Source organism: Rhinolophus hipposideros, assembly GCF_964194185.1.
Source record: "Rhinolophus hipposideros genome assembly, chromosome: 16".
NCBI classification, from domain to species: domain Eukaryota; kingdom Metazoa; phylum Chordata; class Mammalia; order Chiroptera; family Rhinolophidae; genus Rhinolophus; species Rhinolophus hipposideros.
The window spans coordinates 55326890-55343369 of record NC_138062.1 but is presented as its reverse complement, the minus strand read 5'-3'; the positions used below and the strand labels follow the sequence as shown (position 1 = coordinate 55343369).

The 16480-nt window shown below is 48.7% G+C and overlaps 1 protein-coding gene and 1 pseudogene across 2 annotated transcripts in view; one reads left to right on the top strand and one right to left on the bottom strand.

Moving 5' to 3' along the window:
• Positions 1–794: 794 nt before the first annotated feature.
• Positions 795–1270, bottom strand: LOC308508968 (nucleoplasmin-3-like; annotated as a pseudogene). Its single transcript has one exon. The product of its transcript is annotated as a nucleoplasmin-3-like (transcript).
• Positions 1271–10876: 9606 nt separating this feature from the next.
• Positions 10877–16480, top strand: part of LOC308508967 (mucin-16-like) — a gene marked incomplete at both ends in the record, with an annotated part of 84070 nt that continues 78466 nt past the window's right edge. The window contains one exon of the mRNA XM_081076476.1: positions 10877–10964. Within this exon, the coding sequence (XP_080932602.1) occupies positions 10877–10964 (88 nt within the window). The remainder of the gene's footprint in view (positions 10965–16480) is intronic.

Here is a 16480-nt window from a genome sequence, read left to right as displayed (position 1 = left end):
CAAGCCGTTCTCCCTGTGTATGTCTCTCTCTGTGTCCAAGGTTCCCTTTTATAAGGACACAGATTAGATTAGGGCCCATCCTAATGACCTCGTTTTAACCGAATCATCTGCAAAGACCCTATTTCCAAACAAGGTCTCATGCACAGATACTGGGGGTTAGGACTTGAACATCTTTGGGGGGACAGAATTCAACCCATAACATGAGGCTTCTGCCCTCAGAGTCATCTGCACTTGACACCTCAGTCGTTTTTGCATAATTCAGAAAGTATGGATAGAGGAACTTATTACGTATAATAGACTGTTGAGCTGAAGGCTGGAGACCCAATGGCAAGTTCTAGAAGACATCTTAATCTATTTTGCAAAAAAAAAAAAAAAAAAAAAAAAGACACTACTTTATTGCAACCTTTATACAAAAATGTAAAAAGCATTAAAAATGTGTAGTCCTGGGCGTCAGATGCTGCCCGCCAACCTTACAGGAAAGTGGGGAGAGAGGGTCACAACAGAAGCTCAGAATTCTTCCCCCTCCTGGAGAAAAGGGAAGCCACAGGCATGGTACAAGATGAGGGGACCAGGGCCCTGTGGAGAATGGGACCCCCTCTCTTCTAGCACCAGTCCAAGATGCCCCAACCCACCCATCCTCTTCAAAGAAGAAGACATTTAAAATTCTTGATAATTGTACAGCAACGTGGTACACGGCATGTGTGGCAATCAGGAGAGCAAATGAGGGGTCAGCACCTGTTCCTCCAGCCTCTCAGACCCTCTGGGCACCCCTCCCTCTCACTCACCAAGGAGTGCTAGGGCCTGCCCCGCTGCTTCTTGGCAGGAAGAATGGGGCACAACTCAGCTTCCTCCTCCTCACTCCCCTCTTCTCTGCTCTCCTCTTCCTCCAAAATGTCATTGCTTACAGTCACCATCTGGTGCCGCCCAGTGATCCGGGCAGTGTCAGAACCTGACTTCAGGCGGTTGGAGCTGGAAGTCATCCAAGCTGAGCGTGGGCTGCACCCATGCAGAACAACTTGAGGTTGGCCACAGGGACGGCAGTCTCCTGGTGGTCCTGGTTCCCTGAGGCAGAGCCCGGTCCAAGCCTGCACGGCCTCTGCACCATCCTCTTCCTCTACGTTGAAGGTGAAAGAGCAAGTGGGGCCCCGAGAGCTCACAGCGGAAGACAAAACTGTCCATAGTGACTGGAGTGGGGGCCCCTCAGGTCCTTTGGCGCCCCGGGTCCTGGCTCGGCTCTCTCCTGACTCAAGAACGCTAAGGCGGCAGCCATGCTGCAAGCTTAATCCTTCTTTTAAGATTTGCAAATGAGGAAAAGTCCATGTGGCTTTGGAATGTGCCTATTTCTCAGGCTGCATCATGGGGGGCGGGAGATGAAAATGAATAGATTTAGTACTTGCAAATGATTAGACGAGCCCCTTTTCCTTGGCCCTGCCCCCTCCCACCTTCTGCTTTTCTAAAGTCTCTCTCAAAGCCTCCTCCAGTGTGATTGAAGGTGTCTCATACGTAGAGGTGTCTCATGCAGGGGGTGTCTCATCTCACACATGCTCCCAGAGAAACAGGCTTAGTGCCACCTCTCGTCTTCACTTGCTTTGCTCATTTCAGCCTCAATAGCAATATTGCAAAGTAGATGCTGTCATTGCCCCATTGGAGATGCAAAGAAAGTGAGGTCATTGTCCAAAGCTGGACACCTGACGTAGTGGAGATTTGATTTGAACCCTGTGCGTCCGACTCCAGAGCTTGTGCCTGTAACCCTGACCTGATAAAAGAGAGAAAGCAGGTTCAGGGGAAAAGAAGGCACAGCTGGGTCAGAGGTCAATCTGACCCCAAAGCTATCTATATAGACAATATTTTCAAGGAACTAGAACTTAGGCTCAATGACATGCACAATTTTAAGTGTATAGCCCAAGGCATTGCTTTCCAACAGCTTATTATGAAAAATTTCAAACATATAGCAAAATTGAAACAATGTTGCAATGAAGTCTCATATACCCAACACCAAGATTCTAAATTCACATTTTGCCATACTTACTTTATCACACATCTCTCCATCCATCCATCCATCATCTACACATCCATCAACTCATCCATCCTTCTATCCTTCCAACCATCCATCCACTCATCCTTCCCTTCCTTCCTTCCCTTCCTTCCTTCCTTCCTTCCTTCCTTCCTTCCTTCCTTCCTTCCTTCCTTCCTTCCTTCCAGCCTTTCTTCTTTCCCTCCCTCCTTCTCTCCTTCCCTCCCTCCCTCCATCCTTTTATCCACCATATCATCTTATTTTTTATGTATTCCAAAGAAGTTGCATTATGAGTACCATCCCCCACTAAGTAGTTCACCGTGCAGGGCATTAACCAGAACTCAATATCTGCACATAGATGTTTATCTTTTGAGATCAAGTTTACATTCCATGAAATGCACAGATATTGTGTAATTTGCTAACTTTGGACAATGCACACATTGGTGTAACCCAAACCCCCATCATGATATAGAAGTTTGTCAGCATCACCCCAGAGAGATATAGAATATTGCCCCTTCTTTTTCTTCTTTCTATAATTTTTTAAAATTTAAGTATAGTTCGTATACAGTATTATATTCATTTCAGGTGCACAATATAGGGATCCAACATTTACATACCTTACAATGTGCTCACCACGCTGTTTAGTTACCATCTGTCACCCTGCAAACTTATCACAGTGTTATTGACTGCATTCCCCTCCACCTTTCCCACCCATCCCCCACTCCCCTCCTCTCTGGCAACCATCAGTTTGATCTCTATTTCTATGCCTTTTTTTCCCTTTTATATGAAACTATAATTTAGATCCAGTCGAGTCTATATGTATAGGTCAATGACGTTTTATGAGAACCATAAGCTTTTAACTACTTGGCTGTACTTGCAAGCACTTCTCTTCTTAATAACTGAATCTTGTCTTTGGGCCAGATTCTGGTATGGATATAATTTGGTGGTTCTCCGTTAGGAGTGATTTTGCCCCCAGAGGACCGCTGGCAATATCTGGAGACATTCTGGTTGTCACCACTGTGTATGGTGGGGAAAGGGGTGGATGGAGCTGCTATTGGCATCTTGTGGGTAGAGGTTAAGGGTGCTGCTAAACACCCTATCTGTCATCTGTCATGCACAGGACAGCCCCCCAGCTAAGGATTATCCATCCCCAGTAGACCTTAAATCCTCTAAAATTACCAGATGGGTCTGGATTTGAGACAAGGCGGTTTAGGCTCCATCATGGGGTCCTGTGTACCATATATGAGTACAAAGAACCACCGTGGTTGGAAGGAGGATGAAGCACCAGAGGGGAATAGAAAACACAGAGAGTAGCAACCTATTTGCTTTTTCAGCCACGTTTGTCTCCTTCATTTCTTTGTCCCCAGTGCTTGGGGCCAGTGATTGGTCAATAAGTAAATGCATCAGTCAGCAAACTACATACAGAGGGTGCCAAAAATATGTACACACATTTTAAGAAAGAAAAAACCACTGTATTAAAATAACCGCTTTGAGCACCTCTTATAATAGCAGAAATCCAACGTGACTTGTATTCATCTTGTTATCGGTATATATTGAGGATTACAATTTTAATACAGTCTTTTCCTTTCCTAAAATGTGTATACATGTTTTTGGCACCCTCTGTATTTTTGCACACCTGTTGTGTGTCAGGTACCCTGTGCAGTATTCACAAATCTAAGGTGTGCAAGAAATCAAAACACAGGTATGTGAGCGTGTGGTCACATTCTTTCACTAGACAGTGACAGAGGGCTCTGGAAATGGGGCGGGGAGTTACACATTCTGTCTGTGTGAGGTGGTGGGGCTTCCTGGGATGCAGAAGCAAAGCCTTTGAAGGAATGAATGAGGAGAGGGAGGACAGTCCTGGTAGAGAGAACAGCCGGCAAGGCCTGGAGGGGAGAAGCCCTGTCAAACATTGCAGGGAAGGCTGGCTACTCTGACACGGCTGAAGCTCTAGTTTATGGGGGAAATGGTGATGAGGTGAATGGGGGAAGCAGGTCCCAGATGAAGGTGGGCCTTAAGAGTCAGGTTGGAGAGTGAACTTGATCCTGAGGGGGATGAGAAGGCATTGAAGAATTCAGACCAGGGGCAGGGCATGGCTGGTTCTGCATTTTTGAAAGGTCACTCGTTGGCTGGGTGGAGGGGATTTCAGGGTGGGGCTGGAGATAGAGGATGAATAAAGAGGCTGTTTGAAACGTCAGAAGATGAGGTGAGAGCCAGAACTAAGGTAGTGTGGGTGGCAGAGGGTCAAGAATTACCTGGAAGCTTCCGAGGATGGAAAGGAAGTCCTGGATAGACTTTCACAGGGCATGCCCTCAGAAGACTGGTTCCTAGAGCTGCTAGGCCCTCAAATGGCTAAATTAAATACAACAGGGTTTCCTTCTCAACCCCATCGAGGAACTCCTAGGGATGTATTTATTTTTTATTCAACAAATATGTGAGAGCCTAGTGTGTGCCATCCATGGGGCATATTCCCATGACTAAGATAGACCCAGCCCCTGCCCAACAGGAAGATGGAGGCAATAGACCAGTGAACATATGGATCCTAGAATAATTAGAAATATAGAAAATTTCTATATTTTCTATATTTCTATATTTTCTATATCTAGCCTGTGCTAGAGAGGAAATAAAGAGGATAATGAAGTGTAAAGAGGTGGAGAACACAGGACAAGTTGGGGGTTGGTGAGAGCAGACCTCTTGAGGATGTGACATTTGGTTGGAGGCCTGGGAGGTGGGAAAGAGCCAGTTGTGTAGAGTTGCAGGCAGAGGGACAAGCATGTGCAAAGGCCCTGAGGTGGGCAAAGTCTTCATGTGTGCTTCCAGCAGGGAGATAGTGCAGCAGAGCAGAGAGGGGAGAGTAAAGGGAAGAGAAGACCAAGAGGTGGCTGGAGCCAGACCCAAGGGCTGTGAAGATCACAGCGAGGAATTTTGATTGTACTCCAAGTTCTGCATGAGAAGGGCATTGGAGGGTTTGACCAGGTGAGCAATAGAGAATGACTTGGATCAGAGCAAGAAGGGGTGCAAGAAGGGCATTGTCATTGCTCAGGTGAAAAAACATCATTCAGTCAGGCCTCGGTTCAACAGCACCCTCTGCCAAATGCATTGGTACAATTTTAAGTTAATTGTTAAAATTTTTCTGTTGAGGTGTAACGCCCACCGAGTCCAGTGTACAAAATGTCCTCATTGTGAGTGCATGACTCAATGAATTGTTCCATACGTGTTACCTTCCCTTGGCTCAGAGTATGGAACATTCCTTCCCTCTGGGACAGGGTTTCCCAGCCTCCGTAGTGTGGATATTTGCGGGGGGGGGGGCAATTCTTTGTTGTGAGGGGCTGTCTGTGCAGGATGCTGAGCATGCATCCTGGCTGCCACCTGCTAGATGCCAGCAGCACCCACACTTCCCAGGGTTTGGTTTCTTCTTTCTGGAAGTTTTTATCTTTTGACCGCCTTCCCCCATTTCCCCTTCCCCCATTCCCCACCTCTGGCAAACACCAGTGTGTTCTCTGTGTTATTGAGGTTTTTTTTTTTTTTTTTTTTTTTAAAGATTCCACGTATAAGTGAGGTCACACAGTATTTGTTTTTTGTTTTTGTCTGACTTATTTCACTGAGCGTAATGCCCTCAGGGCTATCCTTGTTGTGAATGGCAAGGTTTCTTCCTTTTCGTGGCTGAATAATATTTCATTGTGGATCCAAAAAAATGTATATACATTTTAAGAAAGGAAAACTGTATTAAAATTGTAATATTCAATTTATACCAATAACAAAAGATGAATGCAAGTCACGTCTGACTTCTGCAATGGCAAGAGGTGCTCAAAGTGGTTACCATCAGCTTCCAGACACTTCTGATTATGGTGAACTACTGCTTGAGTAACGTTGACCAAAGTATCCACTTGTGTACATTTTTTGGCACCCCTGGTATACCTCACACTTTCTTTATCCACTCATCTGTTGGTGGACACTTAGGTTGTCTCCATGTGTTTGCGGTTGTAAATAAAGTGGCAATGAACATGGAGGTGCAGGGATCTCATCGAGATAGTGACTTTGTTCTCTTTATATAAATATCCAGCAGTGGGATTACTGAATCACAGAGTAGTTCTAGTTTTAAGTTTTTGAGGAACCTCCATACTGTTTTCCATAGTGGCTGTACCAATTTGGGTCTTACCAACAGTACTGAGGGTTCCCTTTTCTCTGCATCTTCGCAAACACCTGTTGTTTGTTAATTTGTTGATGACAGCCATTCTAGCAGGTATCAGGTATCTCATTGTGTGTGTGTGTGTGTGTGTTTAAATTTTATTGGGGAATATTGGGGAACAGTGTGTTTTTTCCAGAACCCATCAGCTCCAAGTCATTCTTCAACCTAGTTGTGGAGGGCACAGCCCAGCTCCAAGTCCAGTTGCCATTTTCAATCTTTATCTGCAGGGGGCACAGCCCACCATCCCATGTGGGAATCGAACCGGCAACCCTGTTGTTCAGAGCTCATGCTATAACCAACTGAACCATCCGGCCGCCCCTCATTGCGGTTTTGATTTGCATTTCCCTGACAATTAGTGATGCTGAGTGCCTTTTCTTATGCTTGTTTGCCATTTATATGTCTTTGGGAGCACTTGTCAGTTCTGACAGCCAAAAATGTCTCCAGGCATTGCCAGATGTTTCCTGGGGGGCAGAATAGTCCCACACCCCCATTGAAAACTGCTGCTCTAGCAGTTTCCCTCATTCCATTTCAGACAATGTCCCATTATTCTGATTTCCATCCCCATTGGTTAGTCTTGCCTGTTCTTGAACATTTTACAGATGGAGACATATGGCCCCTCCCTGCAGGGTGTTGTGTGAGTTATGAAATTTCTTTGTGCCTCAGTTTATGTCTCTCTGAAATGGGTTGATGAATGCACCATCTGGAGATACCATGAGAGCTAAATGAGCTACGAGGTCTGCGAGAGGTGGAGTTCAGAGAACACATTGAATAAATGCCTCATGTTCATGCTGGGGTTTAATGGCAGTGCCCTTAGCCATGATGCCCAGCATATTGTCCTTACCAGTGCTGTGAAGGGTGGGATAGAACCCAGGCTCTCTCCAGCACCCATCTCATTCCCTCTGGACTTCTTGTGGTCCTGACAATCTGGCCTTGTCTGTTGTTCTGCCTGGAATGTCTCTTCTCAAGAATCACAGATAGCTCCTCTTGAGCTTCCTGTGTAGGACGTTGGCATGGGGGCTCTCCCTTGTCCCCAAACCCACTTCTGCTGCAGGAGTTCAGTGAGCTTCTCCTCCACTTTTCTGACTGTGTCCAGGCAGTGTCAGCTCTTTCCCCTGGGCCCCCACCAATGCTACCTGATAGGGAAGGCTGGCTCAGGCCCTGTGTGGTCTGGGTAGAGCAGGAGCCTTCTTCTCTCTTTCTCCAATAGCACCATTCTCGGTGTGCACTTGCAGGGGAGCGGGCATATCTCCAGCACCCGGAAATCTCCCCCAGTTCCCCAGTGATCCTGCCGATGGAGCTAAGCTGAGGAAGACAGAACAGAGGCAAAGGTATTTATAGTTACAATGATTAAGATTAAATTAGGTATAATAAGAATATTACATGAAATGGTTATGCTTATTTATGGTGGGGAGCGCTCAGATCCCAGACCAGCGTTATCCATTAGAAAGAGAACCCAAGTTACATATGTAATTGTAGATTTTCCAGTAGCCCCATTAAAAGAGTAAAAAGATATGGGTGCAATTAATTGTAATCATATGTTTTATTTAACTCAATATATCCAAATATTTATCGTTTTAGTAAGTAATCAATATAAAAATTATTAAGGGGATGGCTTACATTCTTTTTCTCCTATCTTCTAAATTCAGTGTGCGTTTTAAATTTTATTGCGCAGCTAGATTTTTCAATCTGAACTACTTGATCTGTATTTAGATTTTGTAAAATTCCAGTCAAAATAAGTACGTTCACATGCCCATACTGTTTCAAGCCTGCTTCCTTCTGAGGCTTCTAATAACTGAACTGAGCATTGGTTTTTTTTTTCCCCCCGCCATACTATACATGACATCCCCTTGACTTACTGATTTTATAACTGGAAGCTTGTACCTTTGACTCCTTCATTCATGTCTCCCATCCCCACCCCCTGTTTCTGGCATCCACGAATCTGTTCTCTGTATCTGTGAGCTTGAGTCTTCTGATTTTTTTTTTTTTTAGATTCTACATCTAAATGAGATGATACAGTATTTGTCTTTCTCTGTCTGACTTATTTCACTGAGCATAATATGCTCTAGGTCCATCCATGTTGTCCCAGATGGCAACATTTCCTTTTTTATGGCTGAGTATCATTCCATTATTTTATTTACCTGTCCATTGATGGACGCTCAGGTTGTTTTCATTTCTTGGCTATTGTGAATCATACTGCAATGAACATGGGATACAGATATTGTTTGTTTAAACTGAGATTAGACAACATGAGCACTTCAGTTCCCCCGTCCTACCCGCCACATTTCAGGTGTTCAGTAACCACATGGGGCTACCTGGATGGAGCCGGTGTAAACATGAACATTATTATCACGGAAATTTCCACTGGCCAACAGCACAGCTTTAGACCAGGGTTTCTTATCAGTGAACTATTGACATTTGAGGCCAGATAATTCATTGTTGGGGTGGGGCTGGTGGTGGTGGTGGTGGTGGTGGTGTCCTGTGTACTATAGGACATTCACTGTTTTCTACCCACTCAATGCCAATAGCAACACCCTTCCCCCTCATGACAACTGAAAATGACTCCAGACATCACCAGATGTCCTCTGGGAGGACAAAAAATCCCCCTGGGTGAAAAACACTGTTTTAGATGCAAACTGAGTTCAAATCCTAGCTCTGCTGTACCCTGGCTGAGTGACTCTGGGCAGATCCCTAAGCCTTGGCATTCTCATCTGTGCAATGGGCACTGACAGCGGCCACCTTACAGACTCGCTGTGAGGGTAAGACCTGCGTCATGGTGATGACTGGAAGCCATGCCCAACACATAGTAGGTGTTCAGTATAGCAGCTGTGATTACCCATCATGAACCTAATCCCATTCACTGCCGAGTGTCCTTCATAAGAGCAAGGCAGCTCCTAGACCCCAAGGCCTCACAGACTGATGGTGCTTGTTGTCATGTCTTAGTGAAAGAGGACTTGAATTGCTGAAATGAGAAGAATTTGGGGGAGTCCAGAGGCCTGGGGTCTGCCTCCAGCTCTGTCAGTGATTTCTGTTCTGGTGCTTTTCTGGGGCCCAGTTTTCCCCTCTGAGAAATGGGGGAGTTGAGCACAGTGATCCTCCTTCCACAGGACTCACTAGCTTGGCCTGTTTTTCTTAGGAAGGGAAGACGTACCTCGATAGGGAACTAGGGGTGAGGGAGTTGGACAAAGGCCAGATTCAACTTCCCCCTTCCTGCAGCCTCAAGCCTTTGGTACTGCTGTATCTTTTCCCCAGAACCCTCCCATTTCCTCTCCCCACAACCCTGGCTCGGTTGACTCTAGCTTGTCCTTCAGGTCTTGGTGTATGTGTCACCTCCTCCAGGAAGCATTCCCTGATTCCCTTTCTCTTCCCAGTCTGTGTCTGGTGTCTCCCACCAATCTCTGTGCTTCTGCCACCCCAGCGTGATCCCTGTACTTGTTCATTTGTCCTTGGTCAGGCTGCATGCCCAGAGCAGAGCTGGGGCTCAGAGTATGTTTGTCCTGAGAGTGAATGAATAAAAGCAGGGCAAGCAGAGAGGAGAGAGTAAGTTACAGAGGACGTGGAAGGGCCTGAAGTTTTCTGACAAGCTTGCCCTGGCCACAGGAGTTTGGATCTGGATACAAATATCCAGGAGATGTACGGGGCCCCACGTGGTGTCTACCGCCTGCCACCTTCGCACTGGGCACCTGTGTATGCCTTCCTTGAATGAGGAGATAAACCCTCCCGGCTTTGGGCTGTTAGAGGCTTGAGGGATGGGACAGGAGGGCAGGGAGGGGGTCTCTTGAGTGCCTGGACGGGGGGAGGAGTGGGGGCCGTGAGGTGCATGGTACCTGAGGAGGATCTATGCTGGGCACACGGCAGAGAGGCTGTTTCAGGGACGGCTGTCATAACAGCCCAGGTCCAGGGCGAGAAGAAACATGCTGGGGGCTGCGGAGATGTTGGGGGGCATAATACCCAATCCCCTTCTGGTACCCCACCGCAGCCCTTCATGCCCTCTCTGTCCCTGGCAAGGGGCCCCTGAGGGCTTGGCTGGGGAGCAAGGGACTACAGCCCTATGGTGGCTGTGTCGGGCACAGAGGGGGAGAGGGTGGCTCTGGGGGGCTCCTGAAAGGTACTACAGACCTGGCCCTCAGCTGCCCTGGCAGCCGGGGAGTTCCCACGGGGGAGTGCAGTCTCCTTTCCACACCCGCACATTCCAGAACCCTCTGAGCCAACCGTGTGTACCTCCTCCAGGGAGGGTCCACCAGCCCCGGGCTGGTGGTGCCAGCCTCTGAGCAGGTAGGTGTCAGAGGTAGAATCCAGGGGCTTCAAAGAATGAGACAGGTTGATGCCCAGGTCCCTGTCCTTCCTTAATCCCAGATGCACCCATGGGGGTCTCTCAGTTAGGCCACAGTCTCGGGAGCCAGGCTTTGTCTGGTGGGTTGGGGGTCCCCTTGGGGCCCATCTCACAGAGGGTGTTGGTCAGCAGGTGTTAGTCACTGCAGGCGCTGATGATGCCGCTGACCTTTGCCGGCAGCGGTGTCACCACAGCTTCCCCCCAGGGAAGCCCTGCCCCTCCTGGGAAGCTCAGCAAGGCGTGTCCTCACAGCCCTCCCAGGAGCTGGGGCCCGGCTGGGCAGGGTTCAGTCGCAGGGACTTGTTCAGGGGTGAGGAGCACCGCCAGGGTGGGCAGGCAGGAGATGGGCTGGGAGGGCCCTGCACACCGCCAGTGCCGCCGGTTTGGGCCCCTGATGACCGTGGCTGTGAGTGTCCTCATCTGCGGGCCAGGTAAGTGAGACGGATGGGACTGGGGCCTGTTGAGGATCCCTGGAGCAGAGGGGCAGTGACAGGTACCCTGGGCTTCCCAAGCCCCCGTGGGGGCAGCCAGGAGAGCTATTGCTTCCTGGCACAGGCTTACCTCACAGCTGGACAGGTGAGGCTGCGTTCTCCAGATGGACTTGGGCAAGTTTGCAAAACTGCTTCTTCATGAATTAAGTATCTGCTGAGAGGAGTGTGGAGGTGCCCAGGCATTCCTTCATTCACTGGCTCACTCTCATTCCCTGTGGGGTTCTTTTTTGTCCATTAAGTGAGCTACTTTATTGTTTGTTTATTTTTTATTAAATTTATTGGGGGTGACAATGGTTAGTAAAATTATATAGGTTTCAAGTGTACATTTCTATAACACATTGTCTATACATTGCACTGTGTGTTCACCACCCAGAGTCAGTTCTCTGACCCCCTTCATGCTTTTCTACCACCTCCTCCCCCGGACCCCCTGTAACCACTAAACTGTTGTCCGTGTCTATGAGTTTTTGTTTCTTTGCTTGTTTGTCTTGTTCGTTTGTTGCTTTCAGTTTTATGTCCCATTATGTGAGTGAAGTCATATGGTTCTTGACTTGTTTCTTTTTTTCCTTTTTTAATGTAAAGCTTATTGGTGTGACAATTGTTAGTAAAGTTACATAGATTTCAGGTGTACAATTCTGTAATACGTCATCTATAAATCCCATTGTGTGTTCACCACCCAGAGTCAGTTCTCCTTCCATCACCATATATTAGACCCTTTTTACCCTCTTCTAGAGCTCCCCTCCCTCCTTACTGTCTGGTAATCCCTAAACTATTGTCTGTGTCTACGAGTTTTTATTCCTTCATTTGTTTGTCTTGTTCTTTTGTTGTTTTCAGTTTTATATACACGTGTCAGTGAAATCATATGGTTCTCTACTTTTTCTGACTTATTTCGCTTAACATGATAATCTCAAGCTCCATCCATGTCCTGCGAGAGATGAATGAGGTGTTTTTTTATTTGACACCTCAGCTCGCAACACCTGTGCCCAGCTCTCAGGTGTGAAATGAACAAGCGACTTCCAAGAGCTCCAAGATGGTGGATGAAGAATGTGGGTGCCCAGCCCAGGTTGAGCAGGAGCGTTGCCATCTGAGGGGGCGCTGAGAGGGGGGAGTTTGCCTAGACAGCAGGGTGGTATTGGGTTGGCAGGATTTGCACAGGCACACTTAGTAGTAAAGGGAAGGACACGCCTGGAGGGGAGAACCGGTGGGCAAAGGCAAGAAGCAGGAAGCTGGCATGTAGGTGAGTGAGTAGGTCAGTGTCACGTGAGTGTGTTTGGGCTGCGTGATGGGAGGACAGGAAGCTACGAGGCGGAAGGCATCCTGTGGGGGCTAGGGGAGCTGTGTTCTTAGATTCAAAAGAGGGCTTTGCAGCCCTGTTGGTCATTTTGGCTGCCCAGACCCCCACATTGTTTTATTCCTGCTGCTTCCTTGGGCAGGAAGTCAGGACTTTCCAGCCAAACTCCTCTGGCGTCCAAGATACCGCGAGGCTTGCAGAGCGGTCATCTACGATGTGCCAGGTGCTTAAATACCTGTTCTGTTGTTCCTCCCGGGAGAAAAGACTGTCCTCAGTGCTGTGCTGGGACATGGAGGCCACCAGGGTCTGAAGGTGGGGGGAGAGGGGCGTCTACATCCTCAGAGGGTGTGAGGCCCTGGACACTGAGCCTGGGGGCCACCTGGGGTGGGTAGGCTACCACCTGGTCTTCCCACAACCCAGGCTGGCTGCAGCTCCTGGAACACGGGGGAGGGCGCCCTAGGGCCCCAATTCTGAGTCACCAAGACCAGGCTTTGGCCCTGGGAAGAGCTTTGTGGTTGGGCACCATTGTGAGGCGTCCACACAATGACATGAATGGTGGGCCGGTTTGTACAGGACGGTCCCACCACCTCAGATGGGGCGTGTCCCTAAAGCACGTTGCCACAAACAGAGGCTGTGTAACTGCTTTTGTCCCCAAGGCTCACTCAGGGTCGGATGCTGAGGACTGTTTGAACTGGTTAGACTCCTGTTCCTACCCCAGGGAAGGCTGGTTCCTGGGCTGTGGTCAGCACTCTCCTCACCACCCTGTACTTCTTCAGCGCAGGGATAACCTCTTGGTAGGGATTTCCCTGGATCCAATCCAGACGCCTCTCAGGACTTTTGACTTACACGCTGGAAAAGACACCCTTAATCCCTGGGCAGAGAGAAAAGGAAATCTAAATCAGGCCCTGACAGGCTGTGTGTCCTTGGGTTAGACACCTAACCTTTCTGAATTTCTCACCCCACCCCCCCCCAGAGAGTAATTAAAAAAAAATTCCAGAGCTGGAGGAAATCCGCTTCTCACTCACTCTCCCTCCACCCTGGACCCCCATCCGTCCTCTTCCACACTTGCATTCTGTCCTGTTTTCCTCCTTGCCCCTGGGGCTAAGATACCCTAAAACCTCAAAGGACCTCAGTAACCCTCATTTTGTATTGCGTACCTACTATGTGCCAGAGCTTTGTGTTTTCTCGATTGAGCCTTTGTGAGTAAGAACAAGGCAGCACTGACGTTTTTGTTTGTTGTTTCTACTGAAGAGGAAACAGCCTCAAAGAGGGTAAACCTTTTGTTTAAAGTCACACAACAAGGATCTGAATCCCAGTTTCTGGATGATTCCTAAGTCCCAGTCTTTACCCTCTGCCTGGGAAGAGACTGAGGGTTGATGGACATTTGTCCTCTCCTGGCAGTTTCCTGGCACGTGGGTACCTCCCCCAGGAAGACAGTGTTCCCTCCACCCCCTCCCAGCAGGGCTTCTCCAGGGTAATGGCAGCATAGGGCACGTGAAGCTCTCACCTTGCTCTACTGAGTGCCTTGCTGCGGCCATCGCCCCTGCCCAGTCCTGGCCAGAGATACCAGAGATACCCAAGGCCCAGAGAAGGAGATAATCACGGGAGTCTGCATGCCTGGAGGGTGTTTGGAGCTGAGAGGTCGGGCCCTGAATCTAACCTGTTCTGGCCAGAATTTCAGTTCACCTTCCAATGCTTGTGACACCTCTCAGAAAAGAGGGAAGATTTGTTCACATTCCCTCTGAGCCTCAAGAAAGAGTCACCTTTCTTCCCAGTAACTGGGTGTCCTCCTCCAAAGGAAGGTGATGGATCCAGGCAGGTGGGGCCGGCCTGGGCTTCTTTTCAGCCAGCTGGGCCTTCTGGTCACTCGGCGCTCCCAGGACGGCCCCAGGTGGGCGCTTTCCGGGAGATCCAAGACTGGTCACAGTGGCTCCTACAGGGACCCACCCACTCCTGATGGTAGGCTCGGTCCAGATGACTGTCCCCATTTCATAGGTGAGGGGACAGAAGCTCAAAGGGGAAGTCCCCCGTGTGGCCAGGGTAGAGCAGGGCTTTAAACCCAGGTTGTCTGGCTCCAAACACAATACTTCGCATCCCGCTGCCGCTGACCAGGTCTGGCTTCTGAGCGCAGGCGGCAGGCTGCTTCCTCTTCTGACCTCAGAGCTGTCAGCAGGGGCCTGAATGTGTCATAGGCCCTGAGCTGTGCCTGGCAGATGCCAGGTCAGGAGGAAACATCCCAGGATGGTCACCAACCGATCATCCTTGTTTACCTGAGACTGAGAGAGTTCCACCAACCGATCATCCTTGTTTACCTGAGACTGAGAGAGTTCCTGGGATGTGACACTTTAGGTGCTAACACTGAGAAAGTCCACACCAGGACAAATTGGTCCCCCTCTATGTGGGTCCGTCTCCTGTACTTCTTCCATTCCTGTCACCTCTGTGGCCTGTCCTGTACTTGGAACATAGTAGGTGTACGGTAAATATTTGTTGCATGCATGGTGGAGGCATAAATCTCACTTGGTGAGAACTACTGCTCTATATTTTGAGTCCCTACCCTCTCCACAGCTGTGTCTCTGAGAAGCACGGCCCATCCCTTCACTACCTGTCCTTCAGACTGCTATTGGCCCAACCAATGAGGCCTCAGGGGCGGGAGGGCCCTAGGTGGCTCCGAAGGCAGGAGGAGTAGCCCTCCTCTCCCGCAAATGAGTAGAGAGAGAAGAACTGGATTCACAATTGAAGTACTGCTGATTACCTAGAAGTCAGTAAGGGTGAAGAGTTTGAGGTGCCTTGTTTATTTAATTTCTCTAAAAATGCTGTGAGAGACTTTTATTCTCTCCACTTTCGTTACAGTATATGCATTTATACTTTAAAAATATTTAGGTGCTTTTATTATCTCCACATGAGAGACGTACAACTGAAAATCAAGGGACTTCTGGAGGCCACGAAATAACAAGTGTGAAACTTGAACGCATTTGCCTCTTAAGTCACGGTCCTTAACCACTGTGCTATACCACCACCCGCTCTTAGGAAGCAAAGCCCAAAGCAGATTGGCAGTTGCCCAGGAAACCTCCAGCTCCAGGAATGGGGGACTCAGTCAAGGGGAGGGTGGAATTCTGGGTCAGGAAAAGTACTCCTGGGCCATTGAAACAGAATGCTGCTCTTCTTGCAGTGGGGGAGAGCAGATGTGGTGACAAGGCCATTAATAGTTAATTAATCTGGAGGGAACGTGGACCTGTCTTGATCCTCACTCTGTCCCCACACCTTAGAATGGTGACTGGCCCATGAGAGGTGCTCAAGAAACGTTGGCTGGTTGGGTGAATGTGCGATGGAGGGTCTGGAAGGAATGAATGAATAAAATGGTCAGTGAATGAGTCTTTACGTAGAGATTCCTCTGGAAAGAAGGGGAAGAAGTCGAGAAGAAAAGATTTCCCTTCTTGCTGCTTTCTGTTGAGATAAACATCCTGGGTCCTTCCTCTGCAGGGGTGCCATGGAATGCAGCGGTCTTTGCCCAGACCCCAGAACAAGTGGCATCTGGAACCAGCAGACAGTCAACACACAATTCTTGGTTTCCAGAATCGCTCCCCAGCTCTGCGGGTAGGTAATAATAAAGACCATTAACAAACAGCATTTAGTACGTCCTATCCTCCTGCTCCTCATGGTGCTAACTGCTCCATCTGCATCATTTCACTGCATCTTCACAACAGCCCTGTGCTGTTATCCCCACTGGATGCATCAGAGAGGTTAAGTGACTTACCTAGGGTCACACAGCAAGTTAGTGACAGCGCTGGGATTCGAAGCCAGCTAAGTCCACTTCTTCCAGTTTCCTCCCACTGTGCATTTTGTTTCCTGTCCTGAGGAGGTTTCAATTACCTTGATTTTTAGGGAGGGGAGATGATGGGTCTCCAGGAAGTGAGTTGGATCTGAGGTCTGTGTGGACTCTGTTTACTCTGCCTTACTCCCAGATATTAGCTTCCTTAAGAGCAGGCAGGAGACAGACAGCCTGGCCCTTATCCCTCTCCCTCTGACCCTCCTGGCTGCCCATCCACCTCCTCTCTCACATCTGCAGTTTACTGGATGTAAGTGTTGTTGGCCTCAACCTGGACCCAGCCATCAACTCTCACATACACAGGAAAGTTTCCTGTTGCTGGGACACAACTGCCCAGACATC